The sequence below is a fragment of the Mixophyes fleayi genome, chromosome 2, assembly GCF_038048845.1.
Source record: "Mixophyes fleayi isolate aMixFle1 chromosome 2, aMixFle1.hap1, whole genome shotgun sequence".
NCBI classification, from domain to species: Eukaryota; Metazoa; Chordata; class Amphibia; order Anura; family Limnodynastidae; genus Mixophyes; species Mixophyes fleayi.
Genome location: NC_134403.1, coordinates 230,956,915 through 230,973,534, shown reverse-complemented (window position 1 = coordinate 230,973,534; position 16,620 = coordinate 230,956,915). Strand labels below are relative to the sequence as shown.

General features: G+C 40.7%; 1 protein-coding gene across 4 annotated transcripts in view; it reads right to left on the bottom strand.

Moving 5' to 3' along the window:
- The window catches only part of MYO19 (myosin XIX), a 253,606-nt gene that overhangs the window by 54,184 nt on the left and 182,802 nt on the right, over positions 1-16,620 (bottom strand). For all 4 annotated transcript variants that reach the window (XM_075195595.1, XM_075195594.1, XM_075195597.1 and 1 more), the window contains 2 exons: positions 4,299-4,406; positions 4,056-4,126 (listed from right to left, as the gene is read on the bottom strand). In XM_075195595.1, the coding sequence (XP_075051696.1) occupies positions 4,056-4,126; positions 4,299-4,406 (179 nt within the window). The remainder of the gene's footprint in view (positions 1-4,055; positions 4,127-4,298; positions 4,407-16,620) is intronic.

Here is a 16,620-nt window from a genome sequence, read left to right as displayed (position 1 = left end):
ACTATCATGGAGTGAGATTGCTGTCATTCACAAAAGGGTGGAGCTGCTAATTCCCAGATTTGTGTGTTCACTGGAATACACACATGCAGTCTATGCAACTGAAGGTCTGATAAAATGAATCTGCAGCTAACCACAGCACAAGTTTTCTTACATTCTAAATGGTAAGTGTAAGGAACCTTAATCAGACATGTTAAACCGTAAGGTTTTTTGTCTATGGAATATATATATATATATATATGTATATATATATAAATGTTTACAGTTGATACTGATTGCATACACCTGTTATAGAATGCATATACTACCGTCATCACTAGTAATCAGAACTTAGACTAGCCCTGTAGCTGGAGCAAGACGTACGGCTGAAAGCTAGTAGATGAGATGCCCAGATCTTGGATCGGACGTGGCTGTGTGCGCTCGAGTTTGGCACGCTCTTACTGTACACAGACTACGTCCAAACGCCTCTTCCCTGCTCCTTCCCTGAAATTGAATTGGCTGCAACAAGTGTCCTTTGTGCTCGAACATGAATTCAACGTTGATGCGCAGAGTAATTTTGTGGATTATATGCACAAAATCTCCCATTATGTATATATCCCTCATCTTAAAACTCTTTACTAGCTTATTGCCCACTAAATACAGTGGGAAACCTGTGCAATTTGTCCCATGGCATCACATCCAGTTAGGCTTTTCAAAAGAGAAATTTTCATATAGGTTTAGTCAACTTTTAAATTATATTAATGATGTTGAACTGGGCAAATAATGTATCAGACTACGCTCTGTGTGGTGCTCGTAGGATCTAGCTGATGATTCTTTTCTCATATCACTATGTTAAAATATTAATGCATATTTCACATATTTCTTGTTAAAATGTGGGAATTTAATTAAAACCTAGTACAGTATACTGTACATCACTGCTGTATACAGTGGCATAATATTTATTAGCAATGAGCGGTTCGGATTCATAGAAATCTGATAGATCTGAATGGTAGGGTACAGAGTGAAACAGAGTGAGTCATGTAAAATTGGGATCTGAAATCGAAGCAAAACGTAATTTTTTTTCCTTCTAAAATTCCAAGTGTTTAAATACGAAAGCAATTGTGTGAGGGGCAGGATCAGCGACATTTGAACTTTTTAGTGGACAAAAAACAGGGTGCTACGAATGACGTGGCACTGTGCGCTAGCTCTACTATGCTGAAGGGATAAGGAGGATGATGATGATGATGATGCTACAGGCACTACTACTGCTGCAGGCAATACACTTACATTACAATGTCGAAAATGGGCAGATATTTTGCAGGCCACAGACAACCTCTCCTGCACTAACCTGTCATTTTTAAACAAATGCTGCACAACTAGTTTTATAATGTGTGCAAAGCATGGTATGTGTTGAAATTCACCCGGTCATAATGCACAAACAATGTTCGCTTATCGGCAATGAGGAATCCTGAGGAGAGTCTTAGCAGGGTGAGCCATTTTGATTTGACATTCCTGAGTTTTTCCAACAAATTAACAAAAGTATGTTTCTTAGTGAAACCAGCAATATATAGAGTAGCTTGCCTGTGAATGACCTGCCACACTATGTTGAAAGGATGAGGAGGGTGATGAAGCTACCGACGCTGCTGTTGCTGATGGCGATAGCTTGCGGGCAGGGCCCTCCTACTTCTCTGTCTATCTGTATTATCCATTATTGTTGTATTACTGTTTGTTTCCAATTGGAAAGCACTACAGAATTTGCTGGTGCTATGTAAATTAAATTTGATAATTATTATACACCTACCAAGTGGGCTGTCATGTAGTCTTTTGTTTGACCAATAGTGCTTGTCCATAGATCCGCAGTTAAGTGGATAGTCGGTACAATGGCATTTGCTAGAGACTGAATTACTTTTTTTTTAACCTCCCGGTACAGCTGAGGAATTGCTGTTTAGGAGAGATGAAATAGAGATGGAATTCGATAGTATGCACATCCAATGCTAACATAGCTGTCATGGCTTTAGTGATCAGCTATGCAACAGGATGCTAATTGTCATACTTAGTTCCTCTTGAAAACGCTTGCTCCATAGACAATTGTTGTTTAAAACTATGCTTACTCTTTTGCTCCCCTTCTTTATAGAAGTATCACCCCTGGCAGGCGGCAGAAGCTGTAGTGTAAAAGGATGCCTCTTGGGAGTCATGGATGCATTAGGGGAGCCAGTTTGAATGTGAAAATTGGATGTAGGACTACATACTAATAATGAGGAGGTTGATGATGAAAGTGTTGCCAGTGAAGTCTGCATGAGGTGATAACTAGAATACAATAAGGAGCTCTAATCTAGTTCAAGATTACATGAGGTGTCTATCTCTTCTGCTGCTAGCTGATGTTGGACTGCTTGTTACTACACATTAGTTTCCACCTTTTGATAAACTACTTGAATGAACTGCAAATAACGTAACAGGGAGATTGGAAGCTTGCACACAGGACCATCCTACCTCTCTGTCTGTCTGTATTACAGAGTATTGTTTTATTGCTGTTTGCTTCTAACTGTAAAGCACTACGAACTTTGTATATCTATCTATCTATCTATCTATCGATCTCCCTCTATGTGTCTCTATCTCTCTGTCTCTCTCTCTCATGCCTGGGCAAAAAAAACCAAAATGTCCACCTCTTGCAAGTGTAAATATTTTAAGCCCAACCCAGATAACATTTGCCAAGATAGATAGATAGATATATATATATATATATATATATATATATATATATATATATATATATATATATATATATATATATAATGGAAGGAGGTGCCCATCTCTACTGTGGCGTCTCAAGGGCTATAGATGCCTTGGCAAATGTTATCTGGGTTAGCTATTTTCATTTTTTATGTCAAATGACCACATTCATCAGTAGCTTTTCCCCTCCTACTTACATCAAGAATTGATGTTTTCTTTGAGATTGACAAACGCTGTTTGGATTTGGACCACCCTTTCTTACACTTTTTCCAATATGACCTATTTTACTCAGAGCGGTTGAAAAAGTATTAAAGTGTTAATACTGCCAGTACTAGTTCTGTGATACTCCTGATCTATGGTTAACAATAGGAGTAAAGCTACTTGAAATTAGAGTTACTTGTAGCTGCCACCACACAACGTGAATGCCCAATAAGATAGGGAAAGGAGGAAATGTTATCTTACAATGTAGACACTGTTCTACAATATAAATCAAATGAATACAATTGGTTCCTTAAAGAAAATGCTTTGTTTTATGTGGATTATTCCATCAAACACAGCACACTCTTTTGGCAACTTACTAGTACAGATCTGATACTGCCTCTCACACAATTGCCTTCACTTTGATTTTAAAACAAAGAGATTTTTTTTTCTCAAATCATTTCAGTTTTTGGGTGGCAGATGTGAAGTGGTCATTAGAAAATATACTATAAATCAATGTTAATGCTATAAATAGTAATGTAGGATCAAAAACAGCTCAAAATCACGATTTTAACTATTTTCAGATTTTTTAATTAAATCCAAATCCAAAACCAAAACACATGAAGTTGTTTGGCCAAAACCAAATCACAAAGATGGTTTTAGAACCAAAATATGGGGTTCTGCGCACATCTCTACTATTTATATAGTGTGTTGATCAATATGACATTTTATTGAAAGTAAGCCACAGAAATCTCTTTAGCTTATATACATTAAGTGGCCTTCCAAAAAGAGTATTGCATAGCTGTAAGCACGGGGCAGTGCTGTTAAATGTGTTTTCAATAAATAACTTCATATTAACTATAGAGGAAAAACATTTCCATCTGGATTCATATACTAGAATTTAATAGTATAAGGAGTATTGTACAGAGTTTTCATGACAAGTCAAGATTAGAGATTTTTCTAGCAATAAACTGCACACCAACGCTGGTGCTGTTAAACTACATATCTCGGTTGCCCACCACCTTCCTCATTGCTCTAGTGTCCATTGTTGGCACGGACACTCTGCTACAACATTGACTTCAACCCTCGGCTCTATGGCCCTCTGCTGCTACTAGCCTCTTAAAAAAAATCTTGAAAATATTGCCACTTACCTCATAGGAAAGCCTGCTGCACTTATGTTAATGGTTTCTACTATACCGCATGCTTCTAGCTGGCTAAGCACCTGCAAAATCAACAAATGAAACTGATACAGTAACTATACTAACACAATCTTATTTTATTAAACCTGATGTTTCACTCTTTCGTACAATACCAGGACAAACAACACATTACAACAGAATGACAGAGAGAATTTAGCACCTAACATGTAAATTTAAATTAGCAGCAAGATTTACCTCATCCTTCCTGAAAACCATTGCTTGGCAGTCCATGTTGGGCTTAATACAGCGAATGTAGTGTGGGGTTGTATTATTCAAGATATGCATTAAACTTTCAAGAGATCCCTTAAAAAAGAAACAAAAAAACCCAACCAAGTATTGTCAGTGATACAATAGGATAACTGGGAAACTTACGCAAAGACATTTAATTCATAGAATACAAGTTTTAAGGTGCTCACTCTTAAACTGATACCTAAAGGTCTTAAAAGCGCAACATTCTGTCTATATGAATGTTTGACAATAGAACACAATACATATACTCTCTCAAATGCAAATTTAAAATAATGTACATGTATGTAATGTAATATATTAAACGTAAACATATTATAAGAGAATGCTCTATAAAGACATTAGAAAATATATGACAGGCAGCAAACCATCAATAAAAATATATCTGTCAAGAGAAGATGAAATAAACTCCACTAATAAAGCTGGTAAAAATCTCACAGTGAATGGATGAAAAAATGTCAAACTGTGAACTTATCTATAAAGACCATAGATTAAGGCATACTAGTTTTACTTAAACCATTTTAGTATAGTTATAGTATATATATATATTTTTTACCAGTATGGCCTGGACCATTTAATTAATTCTGTGGTGGATTTGGAATCTAAGTCCATCGCCACTTTAAATTTAATCTGCAAAGTCGCCGATTTCGGTAGTGAATCAAAAGAGGCTAAGGAGGATCCTAGACCTAGATCCTCTTTTACCTTTTAAACATATTAAAAAGTCCATGGGAATGGACAATAAGCCATACCCTTGAAGATTCTCTTTTTCAACATCAAAGACCAGATGTTTTTTTATATACACACCAAGTTCTTAAAGATCTTGTTTACAAAGAATGGCAATGGTTGGATAAACATTAACTTAATGGCATTTATCCCTTTCAGAATGAGGATTTCTCTAAATGGAGCTTAGTGTTCAAAAATGATTCTGCTATAGCATTTCTCTCACCAGGAACCATTATTTTATTAGAAGTCCTTTAAAAGAACCCTGTGACAAGACCAGGCCACACTGCCAAGATAACATCTCCCACCAGCACAACAATTTGCAGGGTTACATGGACTGTCACCCCAGGACCAGTTCTTAAATTTTGCCCGTTGGGTAGGGGGAGGGCTTATTGCAGACACATGAAGGAGTAAGAAGGATGGACACGTACCAAAAGCGTGGAAGAGGATAATTTCAGGAGGGACTGGGTGCTATCTAAGCTCTGGAGGTGGGGAAAGCCAAGGATTACCCATTGGTCCAGACATTGTGGCAGGGACACAGCAGGGGATTCAATGCATCTCCACTCTAACCCCCTGGTCCTGCACCCACCAATGTTTAAGAAGGAGAGACCTGGGGGATTTTTGGTCTACCAGCAGACATCGCCGTCCTGTGTCTTGAATAGGAGGCTGTTGCTCCATATGGTGAACTGTCATCACCTCACTCCATCGGGAGATACTTGATAGGTTTTGGCTAAATTGGTGCGCCCACAGGAGTGGGGAGTCTGATATCTGGAGCCCCACCACACTGGTGGAGAGTTGGCCAAGCCGGGAACAGCAAGATAGCAGGACTCCATTAACCTCCTTTTGACAGACTCTTACCTGATCAAATGTTGCATGACTAAAGTGGGTGGGGAACATTGCTGGGACTCCTATTGACACTGGTGATACGCTGACCTATTGTTTAAAAGTGTCCAGTTTTATGCTCTGCTGTGTTACTGTAAAAAAAGTAAAGATAGCATTGTATCTTCCATTCTCTTTTTTTGCCTGTATGATTTCTGAACTTAAGAGGGCAGGGCAACCTAGTAAACTTCTGTTCTAAAGATCCAGTATCCTCACAAATCCTAGATAGAAAAATGGAATACTATTTTTTTAAAAAAAACAACACGTTTCTTCAGACATTATACTTATATCCAGCATGACTGGAGTACTCAAATTGTGTGCTAATATCCTGCATACAGATATTGAAAGGAAAATTAGTAGTGACTGAAGTTTGTTAAAGTTATGCAAAAAAGTATTGAATTCATATGTGTAGCTACTCTGGATGCCATCATCATCTCTTGTAGAAATATGGTTTCAGAAGTAGTGGCAAGAAGGGCACTTTGGCTGCGTTCATGGGCTGCAGATCTGTAATCAAAGAAATCGCCTGGCCTTGCTTCCATTTGAATGGACTTTGCTTTTTGTCTTTAAAAGACTCATTCAGTTTGTATATGCAACACATTTCAAAATTGAGTTAGTGACCTTCATTCTCAATGCGATAGGAAAGGGAGATTTCCTAACTTCAAAAGACTTGCAGGATGCTCATTTCCACATTCCTATTGCAGTACAACATAATTAATTCCTCAGGTTTTTTATTCATAATTATCACTTCCAATTTACCTGCATTCCATTTGGCCTCCTCAAAAAATGTCACAAGGTATTGGTGGTCCTTATGGCCACTCACTAAAAGGTGGAATAACCCATGAGCCATATTTAGTCAACATTCTTGCCATAGGAAAGTCAGAAAACATGGCTAAGAGTATGACAATAGCTGATCTTGTTCCTACAACATCATGGCTGCATTGCCAACTGTGCCAAAATGAGGTGTTAGTTTCACCTCAACCAGTCTGCATCCCATTTCTCATAAACGTGGACTATAAAGTAATGTACTTTCTAGCCCTATGGTTCTCCTTATTTCACAATTATGTTTTTACATCATGTGTTTATTATGTATAGGTTGTAAAGTGGCATATATAGTATTTTTAGGTTCCGACATGTCTGAAAGAGTATGGCTAGGCACACACTGGCCCAATGATTGCACGGAAAACCTCCAATCAGCCGACATCCGACCATTAGGTCAGATATCGTGTGAGAGTGTATAGTGACACGATGATCTAAAGTCGTTCCAAAGTGTCGATCATCGTTTCATTTGGTTGGTCCTACTGTTTAATATTTTCTGACCAATCACACACCGTTCATGTAGTGTGTATGCACTCATGCTCACAATCTCCATAGAGTTTACAGAGTCGTGTTCTTTTCAGCAGATGCTAGCGATGAATGTCCCAGGGCATAAATGTAGAGAGTGCTGTAGAAGGAAAAACTCATTTGTTCGTTCTGAGACAGAATGTTTGGTTTCAGAGTAACAGAAGCTAACGAAATTTGTTAGGACATGTGTATAGCTATAACAAGGCTTTTTATTCGGTGGGACAATGTGACAAGAATGAATGAATGAATGAATATTGTACTGTCATTCTCTGAAGACTAGAGGACCAGATGAAGAGCACAGATCTGAAGGTAATTCGTGTCAGTGTGTATGCATGAATCGCCAGACTGATCGGACCTTCAGTCGCAGGTGCAACTGTTTAAAATAAAAGGTAGGTCGGAAAATTCTTCAGTGTGTACCTAGCCTTAGTCTTTGTAAACTTGTGTTCACATGCAAATTAGTCCATTGTCTCAGCCCAGGCAGAAGGATTATATTACATTGTCCACCAAATTCCTGCATGAATGTACACCGCACCAAGGGTCTCATGGCCTTGTTTAGCTGTATTTCTGCGTTTGTTAATATAATGGAAATGTCTCACAGAAATATCTGGCTACACCCTGCAATACACCCACACTAAGGCTGGGTATACACAACGAAAACTTTCGACTCATTTTGTTATCACTAACAATTTTACGAATGAATGAATTTTCAATCATTTTTCTGATTCATGTGTACACACTATACACGATTTATCTTCAGTGCTCTTCATCTGGCTCAAACACAGTGTAGTCGTTTAGTAAATGACAGCACAGTATTGCATTAATTCATTCCTATCACACTGATTAACCACCTTGTTATAATTAAAGATGAGCGGGCTCAGATTTCGGTAATCCGAGCCCACCCGAACAGTGCGGATTATTATTATTATTATTAGTATTTATTTATAGGGCGCCACTAGGTATCCGTAGCGCCGTACACGGACAGACAGAAACACGGTACAGGGTGAGACAGCACGGAACAGTTAACAAAAAGCACAGTAACTCGGAAGCTCAAAGTACAGCTAGATGAAACGTGAGAGGCCCCGGGGGTAGAGAGAGGGGTAGAAGGGCCTCACAGAAGAGACAAGGAGCCGGAGAGCAGAGTTAAGGTGGAGGAGAACAGGAGGAGAGGAGGCCCTGCTCCAAGGAGCGTACAATCTAAGGGGAGGGTAGGACGGACAGAGACGCAAGGGTAGGAGGAGGAAAGGGGGAGAGCAGAGGCAAGGACGGAGAGGGGGGAGAGGAGAGCGACGAGGAGGGAGGTAGGTGGGAGACTGGAGGGAGGGCAGTTAAGTGGGGGACTGGAAGGCTATAAGGAAGAGGTGGGTTTTTAAGGCCCGTTTGAAGCTGGACAAGTTGGGTGAAGTTCTGATGGAGCGGGGGAGCTGGTTCCAGTGGAGGGGGGCAGCACGGGAGAAGTCTTGGATGCGAGCATGGGAGGAGATGACCAGGGGGGAAGAGAGGCGTCGGTCATTGGCAGAACGCAGAGGGCGGGATGGAGCATGAATGGAGATGAGGCTGGAGATGTAGGGAGTAGTGAAGTTGGAGAGGGCCTTGAAGGTAAGTGTAAGGAGCTTGAATACGATTCTGTAGGGGAAGGGGAGCCATTGAAGGGATTGGTAGAGGGGGGAGACAGAGGAGGAGTGGTGAGAGAGGAAAATGAGCCGAGCGGCAGCATTGAGTACGGAGCGAAGGGGAGCGAGGTGAGAGTGGGGGAGGCCAGTAAGGAGGAGGTTGCAGTAGTCTAAGCGGGAGATAATAAGAGAGTGGACAAGAGCTTTAGTGGCATCTTGGGAGAGGAAGGGCCGAATGCGTGCGATGTTGGGGAGCTGGAAGCGGCAAGATTTAGCAAGAGAGAGAATGTGAGGGGCAAAGGAGAGAGAGGAGTCGAGGATGACACCGAGGCAGCGAAGTTGTGGAACAGGGGAAAGAGAGGAGTTGAGTACAGTGATAGAGAGGTCGGAAGGGCAGGGGGAATGAGCGGGAGGAAAGACAATAAGTTCGGTTTTCGCAAGATTAAGTTTGAGAAATTTAGAGGACATCCAGGAGGAGATGGCAGAGAGGCAGGCGGACACCCTGGAGAGGAGGGAGGGAGAGAGAGAGATCAGGGATCCGAGCACTGCTCGGGTACTTCCGGGCGCCAAAGGAATCCAAAACGAGGCTATGACATCCAAGTCTCGCGTCGGATCTCGCGAGACTCGGATGTCATAAATGCCCCGCTCGTGGCTGGCCGCCATCTTCATTCTCCCTGCGATCACTGAAGAGGGAGGTTGTTGAGATCCTGTGCTCTGTCCTGCTGATTAGTTTAGTCAAGTGGTGCTTTGTCCAGTGCTCTGTATAGCTGAGTCCAGTAGTACTTTGTCCAGTGCTCTGTCCTGCTGATTCCAGTGGTGCTTTGGCCAGTGTCTGTCCTGCTGAGTCCAGTGGTGCTTTTGTCCTGTGTTTTTTTTCTACTAAGTCCATAGTAATTTTATAATTATAAAAAAATCTTAAAATAATTTAAAAAAAATATAATTTTTTTTTTTAAAAAGTATAAAAAATATTCTAGAGCAATATATTCTTGCAGTCCCAAAAAATAGGTACTGCAATCTATATTACTACGTTCACTGTTTCTGCAGTCCCAAAAAATAGGTACTGCAATCTATATTACAACGTTCACTGTTTCTGCAGTCCCAAAAAATAGGAACTGCAATCTATATTACTACGTTCACTGTTTCTGCAGTCCCAAAAAATAGGAACTGCAATCTATATTACAACGTTCACTGTTTCTGCAGTCCCAAAAAATAGGAACTGCAATCTATATTACTACGTTCACTGTTTCTGCAGTCCCAAAAAATAGGAACTGCAATCTATATTACTACGTTCACTGTTTCTGCAGTCCCAAAAAATAGGAACTGCAATCTATATTACAACGTTCACTGTTTCTGCAGTCCCAAAAAATAGGTACTGCAATCTATATTACTACGTTCACTGTTTCTGCAGTCCCAAAGTGTGTGTGGTTTAGGGGTATGCTCTCTTGTGCTGCATATAATGGAGTACAAAAATTTGGAGGATAAAGTAGGGAAAAATCAAGACCCACTTCCTCCTAATGCTGAAGCTGCTGCCACTAGTCATGACATAGACGATGAAATGCCATCAACGTCGTCTGCCAAAGGCGATGCCCAATCTCCTAGTAGAGGGCATGTAAAATCCAAAAAGCCAAAGTTCACTACAATTAGTAAAAAAAAGAAAATTCAAATCATCTGAGGAGAAATGTAAACTTGCCAATATGCCATTTACGACATGGAGTGACAAGGAACGGCTTCGGCCCTGGCCCGTGTTCATGACAAGTGGTTCAGCTTCACCCAAGGATCTAAGCCCTCCTCCTCCCCACCCCTCTAAAAAATTTAAAAGACTTAAGCTGTCATCAACAACACAGCAAACAACTCTGCCTTCTAAAGAGATGGCATCACAAATCCCCAAGCTCAGTTTTTCTAAAAGACCCGCTGGCGGGGATGCTGAGAACATCTGGTCCGGACTGAAGGACCTGCCAACCATTGCAGACATGTCTACTGTCACTGCATTGAATGCTGTCACTATTGAAAAAATGGTGGTGGATTACTTTGCTGACACCATCCAAGTAGACATGTCAGACAGTCCTTATTTTTACTGGCAGGAAAAAAAGGCAGTTTGGAAGCCCCTGTACAAACTGGCTATATTTTACCTGAGTTGTCCCCCCTCCAGTGTGTACTCGAAAAGAGTTTTTAGTGCAGCGGGGAACCTGGTCAGTGAGCGACGAAGGAGGTTGCTTCCGCAAAACGTTGAAAAAACGATGTTCATAAAAATGAATTATCAATTCCTCAATCAAGAACAGCACTGGCCTCCAGAGACTACAGAGGGACCTGTGGTTGTGGAGTCCAGCGGGGACGAATTGATAATGTGTGAGGATGAGGAAGTACACACTGAAGGGGGCGAGGAATCAGAGGATGAGGATGAGGACGACATCTTGCCTCAGTAGAGCCAGTTTAGTTTGTACAGGGAGAGATGAATAGCTTTTATTGTGTGGGGGCACAAACAAACCAATCATTTCAGCCACAGTTTTGTAGGCCCTGTCGCTGAAATGATTGGTTTGTTAAAGTGTGCATGTCCTATTTCAACAACATCATTCCCAAGGACAATTCCATCTTGCAACTCTTTTTTTGGCATTATGTGCTCTTTGGGGCCTAGTTTTTCAAACTGCCATCCTGTCTGCCACTGCAGTGCCACTCCTATATAGCCATCCTATGGCAAAGCAGATAACTGCTGCCGTAACAGCTATGTTGGTGTTAGACGTGCGTCTGGAGTCCGCCTACTGTGCAGTGGAATTTAGACGGTTGATGGAGGTATTGTGTCCCCGATACCAAATCCCGTCGAGATTCCACTTCAATAGGCAGTCCAGAAATATTAGTATCAGATATTAAACTACGTTCACTGTTCCTGCAGTGCAGAAATATTAGTATCAGATATTAAACTACGTTCACTGTTCCTGCTACATCAAAAAAGTATGAACATGCCCTGCCATCAACTAAAACAAGAGGTAGTGACGTGCTTGAACTCCACCCTCTATATGCTGCAGAGGATGGAGGAGCAGCAAAAAAGCCATTCAAGCCTACACAGCCACCTACGATGGGCCACGTGTTTGTGCCGCCCACTTGTGTCGCTTAGCTTAGACATCCAGCTACCTTGGTGTAACCTTTTGGACTAAAAACAATATTGTGAGGTGTGAGGTGTTCACAATAGACTGGAAATTAGTGGAAATCAATGTTATTGAGGTTAATAATAGTGTAGGAGTGAAAAAAAAACCCGAAATATGGATTTTAGCACTTTTTATGCTTTTTTTTAAAAAAAATCAGAACCCAAAACCCAAAATCAGAACCAAAACCTTTCGTGGGGTGTTTTGGCAAAACAAATCAGAACCCAAAACCTCAAGCTAATCAGAACCCAAAACCCAAAACACCAAAAGTGGCCGGTGCACACCCTTAGTTATAATAAGCAAAGAGCTGTGGCAAGCAGGGCCTTTTAAACCATCTGTTCTGTTTATTTTAACCAGTGCTGAACCTGGAAGCTGGCACTGCATCGCAAATCGCATCAGATTAATTGAAATGTAAACAGTCTCCAAAGTAATATTTGACTTTAAATTTAAACATACTTTGCTTTAAGCACCCCCCATATAATGCCCTATGCCGCCCAAGTACACCTATCACTCACTGCAAACTTGATGTAACATAGTAACAGGCAGTTCTATGGAACATCAGGAACTAAACAACTCTGGTGTCTGGCAAATTAGCCTGAAACATCCATCAGTCTCATTCTCATCTCCGCAAGCATTTCACAGAAACTGCAGGAGATATACTATCATTGAGGACATGGCAGTCAATACCATCATTTGCTAAGCCTCAACAGTAATGAAATATTCAGATTGAGACACCTACTTTCTCTTTTTTATATGAGAGAACTGAGGAGCTCTGATAAGCTGGTGGTCTGTGAGTAACAACTATACAAATTGCACTACTCATTTAAACTAGGCTTAAAGAACTAGTGACTTGAGATTGGAATTTAGGATCTCTGCTACACTCTGGGGCTATATTTAGTACAGGAAAACCAGTACTTGCAAACCTTCAATTATTCTACCACTGACAATTAAATGAACATTACAAAGATTTGACGTTATTTATTTGAGCAGAATACCAAGTATGCTTTCATCTGATTCCAGTGTCAAATACAAAATGTAAACTCTGGTGTCTATATTCTCTTCTTTTTGACTGTGAAAAACTCAAATCTATAAGACAATGAGACAGTACACACTCAATAGTGAGCAACATCTATTTAATACTGGCGGCACAATTGTGACTCAATATACTATCAAGAACTGCCTGCACAATTCGAACAAAATAAACTATTACTTTTCCACAATGTCTTTATAAATTTTGTTAGCTTCTGTGACTCTGAAACAAAATATTCAGTCTCAGAACGAATGGACGAATTATTGCACCTACAACACTCTATATTTATTCACCAGGACAGCAGCTGATGTTCTTTGCCAGTATTTAGCACTATGTAGCTGAAGGACTCAGCAGTGAATTAGCAACACAGACACAGTAACAGGTTGCTAACTCTCTCTCTCTGGGCAGATAGATGTAAGTGAATACACACTGCAGGACTGGAAGAGTGTCGTTCCATAGCTGAACAAGATTTTTAGTTATATTGAACAGTCACATCAAACGATGATCTGTGCTTTGGAACATTCCTCATTCATCGCTGGAGCATACACACTACTGTGATATCGGCCCATTCAGTCGTTTATCGTCTGATTGGCCCAATAATCGGCTGAAGAGCCTGTCGTGTGTACCTAGCCTAAGGCAAATTCCTAGAACAATGCCTTGCAAATGCCAATATAAAATGAGTTTTAATAGGACAAATGTGTTCTTACTCATTTACTGTATTGCATGCATCATAGTGTAGAAACTATATATAGTTTATCTTGTAGGGAGCGGTGTGGTGGTTTACATTGTTATTGTGTTTCCAGAAGGCTTCTGAGTAAATATCGGGAGGGCCCCCCCTCACATTACCTGAAAAGGCTGCAATATCCTGTCCCACCACTGAGGCAGGAAGTCCCCAGGACCCAGCCCCTTAGTTAGCTCATACTTACCAACTTTTGAAAGTTGGCTACCGGGAGCCTGCCGGGGGAGGTGGGCATGATGGGGGCGGGGCTCCTAAATTTGCGTCATTTTGGACCCGTCCTGTGACGTAATGACGCAAATGCTGCATTTTACAGCAGGGGGCGGGGTCAAACGTCGCGATTCCCAGTGAATCGCAGCGTTTTGGACCTAATTCTGCCCACTTCACTAGGAAGTGAGCAGATCCGGGAGATTTCCACACTCTCCCGGGAGTCTGTGAGACTCTCGCGAAATGCTGTAACCACCTAGACAGCCCACAGTCATAACAGCAGGGGGAGGGTCTGTGTGGGGTGTTATCGACAGGCCTCTATGAAAGCTGCCACTCCCTGAGGGGTGACAAATTTAAGCCCACCCATGGGCTAGTTCTGGGACTTAGGGAAATCTAATGGTTTTTAAAAGCAGAATTCCAGACCTGGGACAAATTGATTCAGAGTGAAAGCTTGTAATGTGCATATCACTGCATCATCCTGGCCTAGCCCCTTAATTAACCTGAGTATGTCTCCACTGTCTCAGGATGTGGATAGCTAGACACCTTGGAGTCAAACTAGCAGGGTGCTAGGGTCTGTAATGAGAAGGTACAGCCATGTAAATGCCCCTTAGGACAGCTGGCAAATCTCTGAGGAGTGATATATCTAAGTCCACCTATGGGCTAGTCCCAAGATCGTGGAAAATCTAACCATGTCTAAAGAAGGAAACCAGCCTTTGTTCAGAGTGGAGAGAAAAGAACAGAGTACAGAGGTTATTGTGTTGGAGAACCCATCTTTGGAATTTTTGGCTTCAGCTAGACAAGTAGTCACTCACACTTCCTCAGTGAATCACTCCATGGGTCTGATAGCTCGGTGGACCTGCTGAATATATGTATGCGATTTCTAACACACTGAAAGAGGTTAGAAAATTGGGCCAAGTGGCCAAGACTTAAGGATCCTGGAGTAAAAGTGATTGCAGTCCTCTGGGCTAGAGGAGTAATGGACAGGGTGTCTTTTAAATTTGTTTAAAATTTATTTTTATTCTGGTGTTCTGTATAATAATAATAAAAGTACTGTACTTGATAACTGCAGTAAAACACCCCAGGGTGGACAGCCAGCGCAAAGTGGGTATAATTGGACCAGATAAAAACAGTATCTTCACATAATCATTACAGAAAACACATCTTGTGTTCTCTCAACAACTGTAATTCTTGAGAGTCGAAACTGTAAAAAAGACAAAAGGGGTATATTTACTAAACTGCAGGTTTAAAAAAGTGGAGATGTTGCCTAAAGCAACCAATCATATTCTAGTTATTTATTTAGTACATTCTACAATATGACAGCTAGAATCTATAAAAAATTATAATAAATATATATAGGAACGGCGCTCCACAATATTCAGTACATGCAAGGACTTAACCACTCAGAATATTAACCCAATACCTCCCTGGGGTAGGGATGTTTGATGCGTATATATTTCCTCTTCGTAAAGTTCCCCATATGCCGATACACACAAGTCAAATCAAATAAATGGTGTTTTCCTCTTAATGAAATTTTCCATACGACGATACATGCACGATTCCCAATATGTGTTCAGAGATTATTTTTATCTTCTCTTTCTCTTTCAACAGCGATGTATAAGATGGATCAGGAGTGCAAATCATAGTGCAGACTGGTATTATATGAAAAAAGTTAAAGTGTCTTATTTGACATAAAGCACCAAAAAAAAACAGTGTGTTGTCCACCACCCAAATGGAAAAGACCCCTCAAGAGTATCCACTTACAAGAAGGTGAATGCACGTAATATCGGGAATAGATTTCTCTACAATGAATTCTTTCTGTAGACACAACTTTCATATAATGAACCAGGTGGGCTCCAGAGTGTAGAAAACGGATCAACAACCTGTGAGAAGTTTCCTTACAATTCGCTCTTTTCATTGGCTCAGGATGTTTTCAATTAGACGATCTCCACTCAGGCATATGTGGAATGAAAAACCCTAATAGTGTGTCATCCTAATAACAATTTCATTGACACACTAACACAAAACATCCCATATTAAAATAAATAAGAACAAACAGATAAATAGATAAAACTTCCTGCACGTCCTGTGCAATGGATGACCCCTTACCCTGACTCAGCTGAAAAAGCGCATGTAAAACATAGTTTCGGAGAGCCGGCTATCTCCACACACACGAAAGGCAGGGAATAGGATAGCCTCAATGCATCAGGTGTGTAGTCCCGACTGCCAACGCGTTTCAATTACCTAGTAATCTTTTTCAAGGCTCATGGGACTATTTAACCTTCCCTTATTTAAGAGACCATTAACCAATCATCCCTGCATAATCAATTCGTCATCTGTGTTCCTCTCAGCATGAATGAACACAATAACGCTCCAAAATATATATCTAAAAATATAATGAGTGAAACAATAAAAAAGACCATCTGTCGGGAAAACTATTCATTATGTATATGATCCAAAGAATATATGCACTGCAACCGAAAGTGCATAACATTACATGGTAGTGCTCCATAATAAGAATCTAGACATAGGGTGTTCAAAGAACATCCATCAAAGAGACTGTTCATAAGATGGATACTTTGAAATATATGACCCACTGCAATTAGCCATTGTA